This window comes from Camelina sativa, chromosome 12 (assembly GCF_000633955.1).
Source record: "Camelina sativa cultivar DH55 chromosome 12, Cs, whole genome shotgun sequence".
NCBI classification, from domain to species: Eukaryota; Viridiplantae; Streptophyta; class Magnoliopsida; order Brassicales; family Brassicaceae; genus Camelina; species Camelina sativa.
The window spans coordinates 6,367,991-6,380,895 of NC_025696.1; the positions used below are offsets into that span (position 1 = coordinate 6,367,991).

General features: G+C 36.8%; 2 protein-coding genes across 7 annotated transcripts in view; both read right to left on the reverse strand.

Annotated features, from left to right (window-relative positions):
- Positions 1 to 7,596, reverse strand: part of LOC104730459 (myosin-14) — a 16,235-nt gene extending 8,639 nt beyond the window's left edge. Inside the window, exons 1-23 of one of the 2 annotated variants that reach the window (XM_010449624.2) lie at positions 7,524 to 7,595; positions 7,194 to 7,330; positions 6,607 to 6,732; positions 6,345 to 6,488; positions 6,111 to 6,256; positions 5,847 to 6,003; positions 5,687 to 5,745; positions 5,399 to 5,558; positions 4,963 to 5,112; positions 4,744 to 4,880; positions 4,488 to 4,634; positions 4,273 to 4,374; positions 3,957 to 4,014; positions 3,763 to 3,864; positions 3,640 to 3,677; positions 3,426 to 3,552; positions 3,155 to 3,325; positions 2,941 to 3,072; positions 2,750 to 2,859; positions 2,609 to 2,669; positions 2,326 to 2,503; positions 2,035 to 2,240; positions 1,840 to 1,880 (exon numbers count right to left, since the gene is read on the reverse strand). In XM_010449624.2, the coding sequence (XP_010447926.1) occupies positions 1,840 to 1,880; positions 2,035 to 2,240; positions 2,326 to 2,503; positions 2,609 to 2,669; positions 2,750 to 2,859; positions 2,941 to 3,072; positions 3,155 to 3,325; positions 3,426 to 3,552; positions 3,640 to 3,677; positions 3,763 to 3,864; positions 3,957 to 4,014; positions 4,273 to 4,374; positions 4,488 to 4,634; positions 4,744 to 4,880; positions 4,963 to 5,112; positions 5,399 to 5,558; positions 5,687 to 5,745; positions 5,847 to 6,003; positions 6,111 to 6,256; positions 6,345 to 6,488; positions 6,607 to 6,732; positions 7,194 to 7,196 (2,555 nt within the window). In that variant the 5' untranslated portion in view covers positions 7,197 to 7,330; positions 7,524 to 7,595. Of the gene's footprint in view, positions 1 to 1,839; positions 1,881 to 2,034; positions 2,241 to 2,325; positions 2,504 to 2,608; positions 2,670 to 2,749; positions 2,860 to 2,940; positions 3,073 to 3,154; positions 3,326 to 3,425; positions 3,553 to 3,639; positions 3,678 to 3,762; positions 3,865 to 3,956; positions 4,015 to 4,272; positions 4,375 to 4,487; positions 4,635 to 4,743; positions 4,881 to 4,962; positions 5,113 to 5,398; positions 5,559 to 5,686; positions 5,746 to 5,846; positions 6,004 to 6,110; positions 6,257 to 6,344; positions 6,489 to 6,606; positions 6,733 to 7,193 lie in introns of both variants that reach the window. The other variant, XM_010449625.2, reaches the window with a different exon arrangement.
- LOC104730460 (ketohexokinase) lies at positions 8,847 to 11,895 on the reverse strand. Of its 5 annotated transcripts, none has more exons than XM_010449627.1 (13): positions 11,737 to 11,895; positions 11,586 to 11,661; positions 11,392 to 11,481; positions 11,226 to 11,303; positions 11,034 to 11,108; positions 10,893 to 10,945; positions 10,522 to 10,672; positions 10,154 to 10,264; positions 9,940 to 10,066; positions 9,740 to 9,837; positions 9,523 to 9,661; positions 9,376 to 9,428; positions 8,847 to 9,057 (listed from the first exon to the last, which is right to left on the reverse strand). In XM_010449627.1, exons 1-13 carry the CDS (start codon positions 11,886 to 11,888, stop codon positions 8,974 to 8,976), a joined length of 1,287 nt encoding a protein of 428 aa, XP_010447929.1. In that variant the 5' UTR covers positions 11,889 to 11,895; the 3' UTR covers positions 8,847 to 8,973. The 5 variants fall into 5 exon arrangements, with proteins under 5 accessions (XP_010447929.1, XP_010447931.1, XP_010447928.1 ...); XM_010449629.1 differs by having other exon boundaries at positions 11,586 to 11,655; positions 11,737 to 11,894; XM_010449626.1 differs by having other exon boundaries at positions 9,740 to 9,840; positions 11,737 to 11,894.

Consider the following 12,905-nt stretch of genomic DNA (forward strand, 5'->3'; position numbering starts at 1 on the left):
CTTGACATGTAATTTAGTACCTCAATAGCAGAACCAATCATTTGAACAAGACGATCAAACACACTAGTCCTTTCAGCTTCAAAGGATTTCCAATGAAGAAGACATTTGTATATCGTAAATGCCGCTACAGGCTTCCCCTGGTTGAATCCAATATTATTTACTACGCAGTTGATAAGAGCATCAACATTCTCCTATAGCACGAAAAATCTCGCTCTTCAGTAAAAAAAGGCACATCTGATAGATCAGAATTAAAGACAGAATGGAGTAATTCAACTAAAACATACACGTTGACGATCCAAATGATACTTCCGACTTCTTGCATCAGATTCTTGGGTTCTTGCCAGTGTTTCAATCTCAGATCCCTGCAGAGATGTCTTTTTTAAGGACATACAAACAGATTGAACATAATTTAGGGCAAACGAGATAAAAGGCAAGACACGACTTACATTGAGCAAACTTTCTTTGCTACTAAAATGACCATTTTGTGAGGCCTGCAAAGAGGAGAGCTATACTTTTAATTATTAATGATTGTGAAGCCACCCAAGTATGTATCTGCTCAGATATACCTTAACCGGAGTCGGAGGGAGATGTGCCGATGTCTGGATGAGGGATTTCTGCCTCAATATTTTGTTCTCAGATTCCACATCCAATATTTTTTCTTGAAGTCTGCAAATGAACATGTGTAAAATATGCTTAATGTTGATTGAGTGCCAAAGGGATCTTGGTGAATTCAATAAGATACCAAAAGATGTATAGTGAGTACTCGTGCACAGTAGTTTTCAAATTAACAATAATAGTTTCAGCCTCTAAAGCCTGCTTTAGCCTCTCCTCGCTTAGTTTGCTTGTCTCCTCGAATTTTTTCTCTGTTTCATCAATCTTCAGGTCTAGTGAACTTACCAGGGACTGAAACAAAATGAGAAATAAAGGAAATGTGAAGCCTTCCTTGAGATATTTCACAGCTTTGACATCCTTAATAGACGCAAAGAACTAAAACAAAGCTAAATTCCTACCTTGAGCTTCTCATTTTCACTAGTTAGCTTCTCCACTAGCTCTGTGTCAACTACAGGAACCTCCTGCAACACAGGAACAATTTCTGCCGTATTTTTAGCAGCTTCCAGTTCCTGTAAGAGCTTGACTTTGGTTTCCTGGAATTGAAGTTGCAAATCATCAAAAGCTGATCGTAGTTTTGCGTTTTCTTGTGTTTTACTTTCTTCCATGTCCGTCTGAATCGTTAAAGCCACAAAATAGATGACGGATATGTTATTGTTAAGTATCTGAATCCAGTTATTCGAGAGAAGGGCTTTTGGAATGAAAATACTACGATGATAAAAGGTACGCCAAAAGATATGAAGAGTGCTTTATTATTTACCCTCATGCGTTTCTCTAGCTGCAATCTCCATGTGAGTTCTTCTACTTGCTTCTCAAGCTTATTCTTGGCCGCTTGAAGGGCTCCCGTTTCCTTTGCAGCCTGCAAGAAAAATGAAGGCATCGTTATTGCAATTTTTCATATTTTGGGAAAAGCTAACATCTTCTGCCTAAAATTCGCAGACCCTCAAACGAAAAAGATAACTTCCAGCAGTTGCGTCAAAAGAGCTAGCTCAATTATAAAACCTCACCTAATCCATTATGTAAGCTCATGCATATATCCATTATATAAGCTCAACTTAAAACAAACAATATCTGAAGTGCTGCAATTGCTATAGCCTATACATAATGAGCTGATACAAAAAAAAAGAGAGGATACACAATAGAAAGCTCACCGTCTTAAGCTTACGCAGTTCTTGACGGGCTAACCTTGCTCTCCATGCACTTTGTGTTGTAATTGTTGCTTTCTTTAGCCTCTGGTAGTGCAACTTGGCCAGGAATTTGCGGCAATGGCTCTGTTATATACAAAGAGAACAAACTCACAGTCATGAACTTCAAAAGAAGTTGGGAAGAAGAAGGAAATCCCATAACATCTGGGAGATGAACCAGAAAAGCAAGAAAAGAAAAATGTAGCCATTCACAATCTTCCACCAGAAACGTGTACAAGACCTGTATCATAATTGCCGCCTTGTTCTGCCTTTGGAACCGTAGCTCGTCACGGGAAGCCATACCGCGAATTCCTGATTGAATGGAAACAGCAGAAAAATATAATTCTTTGTAAGACTTCCTAGCAAGGTGCATCCGTATGTCTCTCTGAATCTTCAAAACAGCATCCTCTCTCCGCAATCCCTCAAAGGTACGTCGAGAAAGTTGACCTATAAATCACAGAAAACAAAGCAGAGAATGAATAAATAGAAACATTTAGTAAATCGGATATTATTCTTCAAACTTTAAAAGTACCTCTGCACACAGCCTGCATATTTATTGCAGCCTTGCGAAGCATTGTAAAAGTTTTGCGGGTCAAGTACGCGCGGAATTTTCTCTGGATGCTGCTGGCTGCTGTGCCTAAGACCTCATTCCTCCGAGCATCTAAGTCAGCCATCTGTCCAGCCCTGAGGAAAACCTTCGTCTTACCAATCTGAAAGAGCATCACAAAAGAAGAATCAGTCAGACGCTCTTCATCAGAATTTTAAAGCTCAGCCACATTGCAAAGTATTTAGAATATGGTGCTTCAAAAACGTACCTGGTATCCTTGGAGTGCAACTTTTTCAAGAAGTTTCTTGCAGGCAGCTACATCATCAGAACTAGAACGCAGGCCAACCAAAAGTTAGAACGTTTTGAATAGCTACTTAGTTTCCAAACTATATATTGAAGAGAGAGGAACCTCTTATCCAAAACTTCAGGTGCAAGGATGCTAAATCTGTCTAGGAACTCTTCAAATCTTTTTCTTGTAGGAAATCCAGCACAGCTAATCCTGATTGCCTCCATCACACCCTGAAAGATATGCATATTCAGAATTTTAAAAATGCACGTACAATCACGTTTATCAGAGAAAACAAAGTACGGAAATCTCACCCCACATCGTAGCTGTTGCAAAACATTTTGGTTCTCAAAGATCAAAGGCTTCAGAACATTATTGGGCTTCACGCAACGAATATAGTGAGGCTCAGTAGTACTCAGGGTTTCAAGCAATGTCACCAATTGTTGCTGCATTAAGTAAGAAATAAGCTTCAGTAGTCATGAGATCAAATAGAAAATAATTCGCTTAAAACTACCTCATTTACTGCACCTTAAATCGTGAACCAATCGAAGAGAACTTCGATTTTTTGTTAGCATCTTCCGCAAGAAGAGGAAAGAGACATGCAACAAATGCGCACCTCGAAGCATTTAGCAGAGCCTGGTGCTCGGCAACAACATAATCTTTGTTCTTTTCCAGGAACTGTTCGGTCTGATAAGTGACCTGAAAATAAGAGGTAGTACTTATTAGGGCATGAAAAACTAGTTTTTGGGCATTAACGCATTGTACATATTTAAACATCAAAGCAAGTGTGTATACTCACATCACCAGCATAGTGGCAAATTGTGAAGTCAGTACGAGCTAATTTTGGCTTACTGAAGTGCTTGTGATCTTTGAACGTTTGATACATCTTTTCAGCAAATGTTTCATGCGTTGATCTTGGGAACATGCTGCAAGATACAGGTACGAAATTTAGATATGAAAGGAGAAAGAGAAAACACGTGTAGAACAATATCAATTCAAGTTGTTAGCCATACCAAGCTTCATCCAGGAGAGCAATGATACCACCACGTTTCTGAGCATGACAAAATAATGATGAATAGTGTATTATAATAATACTAAGTAAGATGTAGCAGATATAACATGGTGAAACTAGTAACCTTTTCAATAAGGTCCAAAATATCTTGATTATCTACAAACTCAATGTAACTCCAATCAATTTCTTCTTTATTATATTCATCTTGTTCCATTTTGAAGACGTGCTGCCAGAAAAAAAGAAAACGTGGATCACTATTAGAGAAAATGCGGGCTGAAAAATAGCAGCAATCCGAATATGAACAAACCTCAGACAAACCTGATTAAAATGTTGCTGAAGTTTCTCATTGGTCAAATTGATGCAAAATTGCTCAAAACTGCAAAGTGCATGCAAAATCTATTTGATATACAGTATTCACTTCCCTTCCGTTTCATAATATATATGTAAGAAAGGAGAGAATTAAAACTACCCTTTGCATAGCTTACTAAAACAAGAAATCCATAGAAAACAAACAAAACAACAGGACTATCATGTGAAAGTGCTGAGACTTATTTTTCTATCACGCTAAGTTCCAAAGTGTTTCTCTAAACTGGTTCCATTCCCTTATCAAACAAAAGGCATACCGCTTAAGCACCTGTTTGTCTTGAAACTCTCAAACCCATATATATCCAGCACTCCAATCAAATATTTTGAATTAGGATCTTGTCCAATTGAGTTATTGATCTTGTTCACAATCCTGAAAGACAAATAGAGCAAGTTAAGAAAGTTTAATTAAACTAAGTTTGCAATATGCAAAGAAAGAGAAGCATCCAGCAACCCAAATTCTGAATGTGTTAAAACTAGACATACCAATCAAACAATCTTGAGTACACAGTTTTTGCCAATGCATCTCTGCTGAGTGCTGCAGATTCTGGATCCAGACGTTTCGTAATGGTTTCATCACGTGTCACAATTACACGTTTACAAAGAGAATCTTCTAGTGCCTGCTCATCACACCTGACGAAATTCAAGGAGTCAGAAATGACTTCTTTATTCAATATTCAATGAACCAGTTTCAGGAAGGGTTTCACATATTAAAGTCATAGATAATCAATTAGTTACTCACATGAAGAGCTCAGCTGCAGTCTTCAGATGGTAGTTGGATGTCTCATCTTTCGGGGCTGACGAGTCTGCTTCTTTTCCTTTTCCAAATTCAACATTACCTAGATGAAGAATAGCAGCCACAACTCGAAATATTGCTTCCTGACATAAAATTATATCAAAAGATACTCATACATATGTCGATAGCATAATTTTTACCAAGGAGATGACAAAACAAAACTACCTGCTCCTCTGAATTTATTCCAACAACATCCATTGCCTTTCTAGTTTCACGATACTCCTTCGCATCATCCATTCTCTCCAACTCAATGCATTGAGATTGATTCAGGTAATGAAATTTTCTTGGATCCGCCAATTTCCATTTTTTAATGTCCTGATTAAATAATAAAAGGAAAATGAGAAAACATCAGGCAAGAATTTCGACGACACCTCCTTCATGAAGACTGCGCAATCCTAATGATGCTTCTAACAGACTTTTAATCAACGTGAACCAGAAAATCCAAGCAATTGAGTTATTTACTAAAGAATATTAACATAGTTGGGAGTACAGAGCAAATTCTGATCCATAGCTATTTCAAATACCAGATCAGATTGTGACATTCCCAAAATGAGAAGAAATGCTTGGAAGAACTTTATAAGGAGAGAGAACCCATATGTACCTCAGGTGGTGCAGCACAAAGCATGTAAAAACAGTGATAGTTCCTCTCAGGATCTGAGACTTGACAAACCCGCGATCTCTCTAACAAATAAGTCCTGATAGCAGCTCCTGATATTCTTCCCCTTTGATCGAACTGAATCTCCACAAATTTACCAAATCGACTGCAACATATAACGATTATAAACATGAATCAATATGGGCATAAGGATATTCAACACAAAAGAGAAAGAAAAAAAAGTACATAAGCACACACACATGCATATGAAAACATATATTATACTATATAAACCTTGAATTGTTATTCCTGACAGTCTTGGCATTTCCAAATGCTTCTAGGACAGGGTTAGACTGCATACAAAGAAAACATCAACATATCTAAGAATGATTGTCAATTCGACTTCACGAAAACAATCCAGAAGGTCTATACTAAAAGATATGCTATGGATAACCTCCAAAACTTTCTTTTCGACAGTCCTTCCTTCGGAAACAGCTCGACCTCCCATGTCTGCCAGATATTGCATAAGCAATTTAGTAGTCTCAGTTTTTCCTGCTCCACTTTCACCACTTACCAAGATTGATTGACTAATGCCCTGATTTTTCATTTGTCTACCCCCAATGTAAACAAGCCAAAGAATGTCAAACAGGAGAGAACCAGTACCAAAAGGAGAGAAGCAAAAAAAAAAAAAAAAACTCCAAAATTACATGGCAGGCACCTGTAAGCTGCATCTGCAACTGCAAACGGGTGGGGGCTCAGTTCACCAAAGCCTGCCCCTTTATATTGTTGCATCATATGGTTGTTATAAAGATGCGGTAGTCTTCTAAAAGGGTTTACAGCAATCAAAATATTCCCTGTGTAAGTCTGGAAGAATATATACATATACATATCAGCGCAAATTCCTAACAAAAGTGAAAGACAAATATTGCCACCTTCAGATAGGAATACTCACATATATCTCGTTGATATCAAATCTTGATTTCATATTTTGGAGGACTCCTGGTTCATGTAAATATGCTAGCCTAGTCATATCATCCACTCCAGAAGCTGGAGCTTCAATATCTTTTGGGTATGCATTTGAAACTTTAATAGCCACCTGAAAAAATGTAACGAAGTAGAGCTTAAAATAAACATAATCCTCACCAAAAAAAGAAAAAATCGAAACTTGAGAAGTTGATGCATATTTTTGATGATTCGAAAAGGTGAAAACATACCGTCCTCCCTGAGGTACATAGGACCTTAATATCATTTCCTTTAACTTCGATAACTTCACCGTCTATCCATGCCACCTCTGGATCTTCAACCCAAACGGAAGAGCCAACATTAACTGTAGTACAAGCCTGCAAAACCCAACAAGTTCCCAACTCTATTTTTAAGTTACAAACCATATTGCAATAGAAAAAAAAAAAAACAAATCAAAATCATAACCCGAGAGAGAGCATCTAATGAGGGAAATACAGAAACTCATAACATTGAAACACCAAATCAAAAGATTCAAATGAATTCAAAGATGACTATATATCAAAATTGAAACGTGAGGTTCATCTCAACAACTCTAGTAAACCAGTCCTGACAGATTAAAATCCTGGTCAATGATGAATCAATGAAAAGTCTTTACCATCCCTGATTTCTCGGATTTTCACCTTAAGAAGTCTACATATCACAAAAGACCAATCTGTGCATGATGAAACCAAAGATACGAAGAATCGCCATAGAATCAAAGACAAGACAACTCCGAAATTTTAAAACTCCTCTATAGAATTGTGAACGGAACAAAAAAAAAAAATAGAAATTACAATACCATTTTCTTAACCGGAGATTTAAACCGATCAGAAACTATTGAGCTTGGTGTTGGATCTAAAAACGCATGAGAGATTCCTCCGATCGTCCACAAACGCAAATGTCAGTATGTAACTTACGGCAAGGAGGAAATGAACTCTGCAACTCCAAAACCCCCCCCCAGATTATATTATATCATTCAACAGAATAATACAAATACCCACACACACACACACACACACAAAAAATGCGATTGAATCTAATGGAAGTGTATCAGAAGCTTAGAAACATTCAAGCGAACAAATAAATTCAAATTGGGTCGAGAAGAAGAAATCCTAATAAGCAAAAGCACCTCTTTTTTGTATTAGACGCTTTCGTCGTTGTTGTTTTTTTTTTTTTTCTTGTCTCTTTTTTTTTCCGATATATCAGAGCATTAGTCATAAAGTCTTTGAGCTTTTACTTATTAGCTTATTAAGGTGAAGTCTTTTCCGAGAGAGTAATTAAGGTAAGTAAGCGTTAATTTACCATTCAATTGATAAGCTTCCCTTAATGACTTTTTCTCTTTCTTTTTTCCATTAATTCTTAGATTAAAAATACTAAATTAATTTCTTTAAACTAGGACTAAATCTCCTAGATACTATTATTATCTTTTTAAAAGATATTTATACCATAAAAAACGGCTACCATGGCTAATTATAATTGAACTTGTTATGAAAAAACGGTCTCTTATAAATTATAATCTCATAATGAATATTTCAACCACTGTCTGTCATAATCAATTTACTTGTAACGGGACATTTTCGGATAATATAGCATCGTACAAATTACAAGAATATTCAACAAGTGGATTAGTAAACAATGTCATCTTTGATCTTGTTGCCCGATTAACAAAACACAATGTAATAATCTTGTTTCATGTTATCATGTAACAAATTGTACAACTTGCTGACCAGAGATCCATACCATGATCTATATATTTTCTTCATAACTAATAGATAATACACTTTGCGTGGATTGTTGATTGATTGAAGAAAAAAACAAAAGTTACGTGCAAGACCGCTTCATATCCTTAATTTACTTCGAGGGGATGCATGGAAACGAAGAACTGGTACTTGGTAGAGTTGTTGTCATTGTCAACAACGCAAGAAGGACTTTTGAGGAATATCATTCTTAGTAATTATCTTTGTTTTCACTCAAAGGAAACGACTTCCAAAACCTATGGTCAGGTCAGCTATTGTCTTTTTTTACCATTGGACTGTTCCCACTTTCTTTTGACATACTAACATTTGCTTCTTTCACAGTTCACACGGCCGATCATCTCGCCGTCACTAAGCTCGTGATAGACACGGCAATAGGCTCCACATTGTTGGCCAATGAAAGGGGCGCGTGAACTCAACATTTATGTTTATGATTTTGTCGTGTTTAAAATCATCGGCAAGTTGAGAGAGCAAGTGACGACACACGTAGAAAATGGAGCGTGGGCGTGGCAATCCACCGTTGACTTGGAGCAGTAGTCGGGCTTGTAGCGCTCGGTGCAATCCTAGCCGTTGATAAAATAAACGCATTCACGGACGCGATTAAATTTGAAGCGGTCACATTGCTAGCATTTAGTAGTTTAGATTAGAATAACACCACTTCGTATATGTTTCGTTTTTAATAATTGGACACATTAAAGTCAAACCTAACCAGAATATATTATTTGACACCAAGTCTTTTTATTTCATCCAATAGAACATTTAGAATACTGAAAGTGGGAGTTGGAGTAAAGTGACTCAGAACTTGACATAGGAACACAGATAGTGTCAAACCAGAAAGGGTACAAGTCTAGGATCTGTAAGGTGAGGAAGACCAGTGCGAGCTCCCAAAGCTCGGCAGCTGCAACCAGCCTGCAAATATAAAGCTAATTGTTACGAAGATCGGAATGAAAATTTTATGTGTTCCATTTGGAAAACAACGGGTTTCGGACTGAAGGTGATGGTTCGATGAGGTTGGAAAAAAACATTGGAAACAAGGGCCATTTATACGAGTCTCAAACTAATGGTAACCAGGGAATTCACATGGCGGCTCAAAAGTTCGAGTTTGGTCTGGGTTTTGCCTCGGTTTTCCAAAACATTCCAAGATTCACATTATCTAATGTAATGTTGAAGTTTCATATGCATTGGTTGGTTTAAACAAAACAGAGAAGTTCAGTTTTGAAGAGTTACCACTTGAGCAGCGAATGGTAACATTTTCTCTGGGGGCATGCCAGCGCATATGGCTACAAAACAAGGAAACAAGTAGAGGTCGGTCAGTTTTGGGTTTTGAGTTCTGTTTTCTGAGGGAGTGTACAGGAATCTTTGCAAATCTTTTACCATATAGAACGGCTCCTATGAATGCATCCCCAGCACCGGTGGTGTCAAGAAGCTCGTCTGGAGGAATTTTCTCTGCTGTTCCGAGAAACAATCTTCCACTCACTGTTCCTATCCCGTCGGCCTTCAACTTTGTTGTCTCCTGCATGAAAATGTGTGGATGGTTGGATTGTCTTCATTTAGGTGAGACGTTCTTTAAGGAGCTATAACTTTTAGTTACCGATGAAACGCATGTTGGAAATGTTGTGGTTGAGTCTTTTCTATGTGTCAGTGTCTCCACCAAGCTCTCGATATCCGTCTCCTGAGATTGTAATACTTCTGCTGAACTCGACAAAGACAAAAGATATTCATGACCTGGGAAAAGGATAATGCAAGACGTTTTGATTTCTAGTGAGTGACATGAAGTCTCAAGTTTTGTACCTTTTGAAGCTCTTTCAAGCATTAAGCATCCTTCTTCACCTAATGTCACGATCACAAATTTCAGTTTTGGCAATCTCAACAACATGGAAATGAGTGCACCAGGAGTTGAAGACGCCTCTGTCCATACCTGCACAATGTGAGAGACTAAGAACGTGTGGCCTTAAATGCTGAGAAAAGATGCCGGAAAACGAAGAACAAACCGAGACTAACTTGCCTGAGGGAATTTTGCTGTGCAGACAACGTAATCGGCGAATTGCAAGAGATCATCTAATCCATCTCTTTTCTTCTCTGCATCAACTAGAATAGGTATCTTCTTGCGACCTGCCTGCTCTGGATAAAAGCAACAAGCACAGAAGGAAATGAACATGTAGGTTGTGTGGCATATTATGTTTTTGTAGACAAAAGATAAAAGAGATAATCTTGTGAAATCCTCATACATCATGAACTTCGTGACGACTACTCTTACAAATCAATTTACTATTTGCATGACTAATAAACCCTTGTTTTGGTGTGCTTGGGGGAAATCAAGAAACTTGTGAAGCCTAAAAACTCATTAGAAAGGGTAAAGAGATGCATGCTTACCTCTTTTGCAATCACCAAGGCCGTTTCGTGTAATCTTACATCAAAGTATACAATGTTTGCTCTGTCTAGAGCTGATAACATACTAGATTGAGAAAGGTCAGCCGGTAACATGGGTGGGTCTCCTGGCGTGTGAATACAAGTACGGGTTTTTCTGAAAAACATAACCATTGAAGATCTGATTATATGCAGACAAATCAATTCCAAGCTTACAAGAACCATTTCATTATATAGCAGTCAGATTAAATATTGCTTGAATACTTAACTAGTAGATTTGACACAAAGAAGTCAACATCACTCCTATGTTGTAACTATTTACGAAATGAAACAGGTCCTCAAATTCACAAACAACATCAGGGAAAAGAAACGCTCACGTTTGTTTGTCAACAATGATATAGGTAAATGGTGAATTGCCCTCTTTAGAGACCTGCCACAAGATCATCATGATTAGGAAATTGAAGACAAACTTTAGCAGTAGGAAGAATACACAAGATCAAAAGATTGAGCATTATTACCACAAGAAAAGAAGTATCCACACCATCCTCTTCCAGCTCTTCCAGCATACCTTTTCCTTGAGAGTCATTCGCTACCTAAACATGTATTCCATTACTAATCAATAAGCATCGCTACACTAATGCCCTCTACTCGATTGTTGAATCTTTTCATGCCAAATCTATCAATTCAGAAAAGGAGAGAAGTCAACGGACCTTACTAATCAGTCTCGAAGTCAAGCCCAAACGTGCTGCACAGGTTAACGCGTTTGCAGCATTACCCCCTCCTTGCACCTAACCATATTTTCAAATCTCTAAACCTTAAAATCACTTCCAAAACAGAAGACCATTGGGAGGGGAGAGGAGGGAAGACTTTACTTACCTTCAAGCTAGTGCTTCGGATCTTATCGTCAGGTTGAGGATAAGAATCAACCGTCGCTAAGAAATCTACAGCGATGCCACCACAACCAAGCTGCCAAAAAAAATCACACGAACAACGACCATTCAATTCTCCTATAAGCGTGATTCAAGTCAAAAAAAACCCAATCACGAGAGTCGAGGCTTATAAGAACTCACGACGATAGCATTATCCGGCGGAGAAGGAACAGAATCGATGGAGGAGGAAGAAGAGGACATTCTAATAGACCTGAAACTGAATCAATCAGATACTCGGTAAAGGATAAAAGTACACAACTGATATGCTCAGAGACCGAGAAATTAGAGTTACCTTGTGAATTGACGGGAGACCGGAAGAGATAGGGCGGAGGAGGAAAAGAGAGGAAGAGGTGGGAGACGAGTGAAGCAGAGCGTTCCTGAGAAACACAGAGAGGTTGAGTGAGGTGCCATGTGTGTGTCAGGTGGCAGGCGGAGGTGGCTCATGGTTGGAATATCCAGACGCTGTTTCTAAATTTCGGGTTGACCCGCGGTTTGATTGGTTTGAAATTGAATCAATCAAACCTTTTAGTTGACTTAGAAGGTTTGGAAAACAAAAACAAAAAGCTTTTCCTTTTTTTCCACAAAACAAAAAGCTTTTCCTATTAGGAAAGTATTTAACTGAAAATTTCACAATTAATTAGGTCCCATTAATTATATCGTATCCATTTCAAAATATGTTGCATCACACTAATATACAATATCTATGTCTCGCAATATACAGCAAAATTTCTATAAATTAATAAATTTTGTTGGTCACAACCAATATAAAAAATAACAAAATTTGATAAAATAATAAAATAACAAATTTTTTAAAATCTTCATATACAATATGGTCTCAATAATATTATAAATTAATAATCATAAATATATATATTTATATAATATATATAATATATATATATATATGATATAATAATATATGCTTTAAAATTTTGAATTTTCTCCTATAGATCATATCTATAAAATAATTATTATGTTATATTTTCAAATTATAATGATATAATTTACTCTATAACATGTCATATAAATAATTTCAATTTTTTTGATATGCATCATTTTTATTTTGATAGTTATATAGGCTATTAAAATACGACAACTGATATCATTATTCATAAATTTGTCTATAGTATTTATAATTTATTGTTAGTAATGTTTTCTAGATATTAAAATTCAATTCAAAAACCATAAAATTTATAACATCCAAAAGTCTAATCTTATTTTGCTAAAATTGTCTCCATTCACAATTTTTAAGAAGTTAAATAATATAAAAATATATCTATAAATTATTAATTATTAATCTATATATATAAAGTTGCCTTTTCCTCTTCTTGTGCAGCCACCTCAGCAAACTCCAAATTCATCTTAGAGCATGCCACATCATCTAACTCTTTCTTAATGCAACAATTAACAACTACAAATTAACCAAACGACATCTTGCAAAAAACAAAAAAAAAAAAAAAA

What these genes read in the sequence shown, in the direction of transcription:
- LOC104730460 (XM_010449626.1), bottom strand. Translation starts at nt 11,888, where the DNA reads ATGAGCCACCTCCGCCTGCCACCTGACACACACATGGCACCTCACTCA. An exon ending in ATCATTGTTGACAAACAAAC is followed by an intron (nt 10,673 to 10,892) that starts GTGAGCGTTTCT and finishes TATGTTTTTCAG; the next exon opens with AAAAACCCGTACTTGTATTC. An exon ending in GCACAGCAAAATTCCCTCAG is followed by an intron (nt 10,067 to 10,153) that starts GCAAGTTAGTCT and finishes CACATTGTGCAG; the next exon opens with GTATGGACAGAGGCGTCTTC.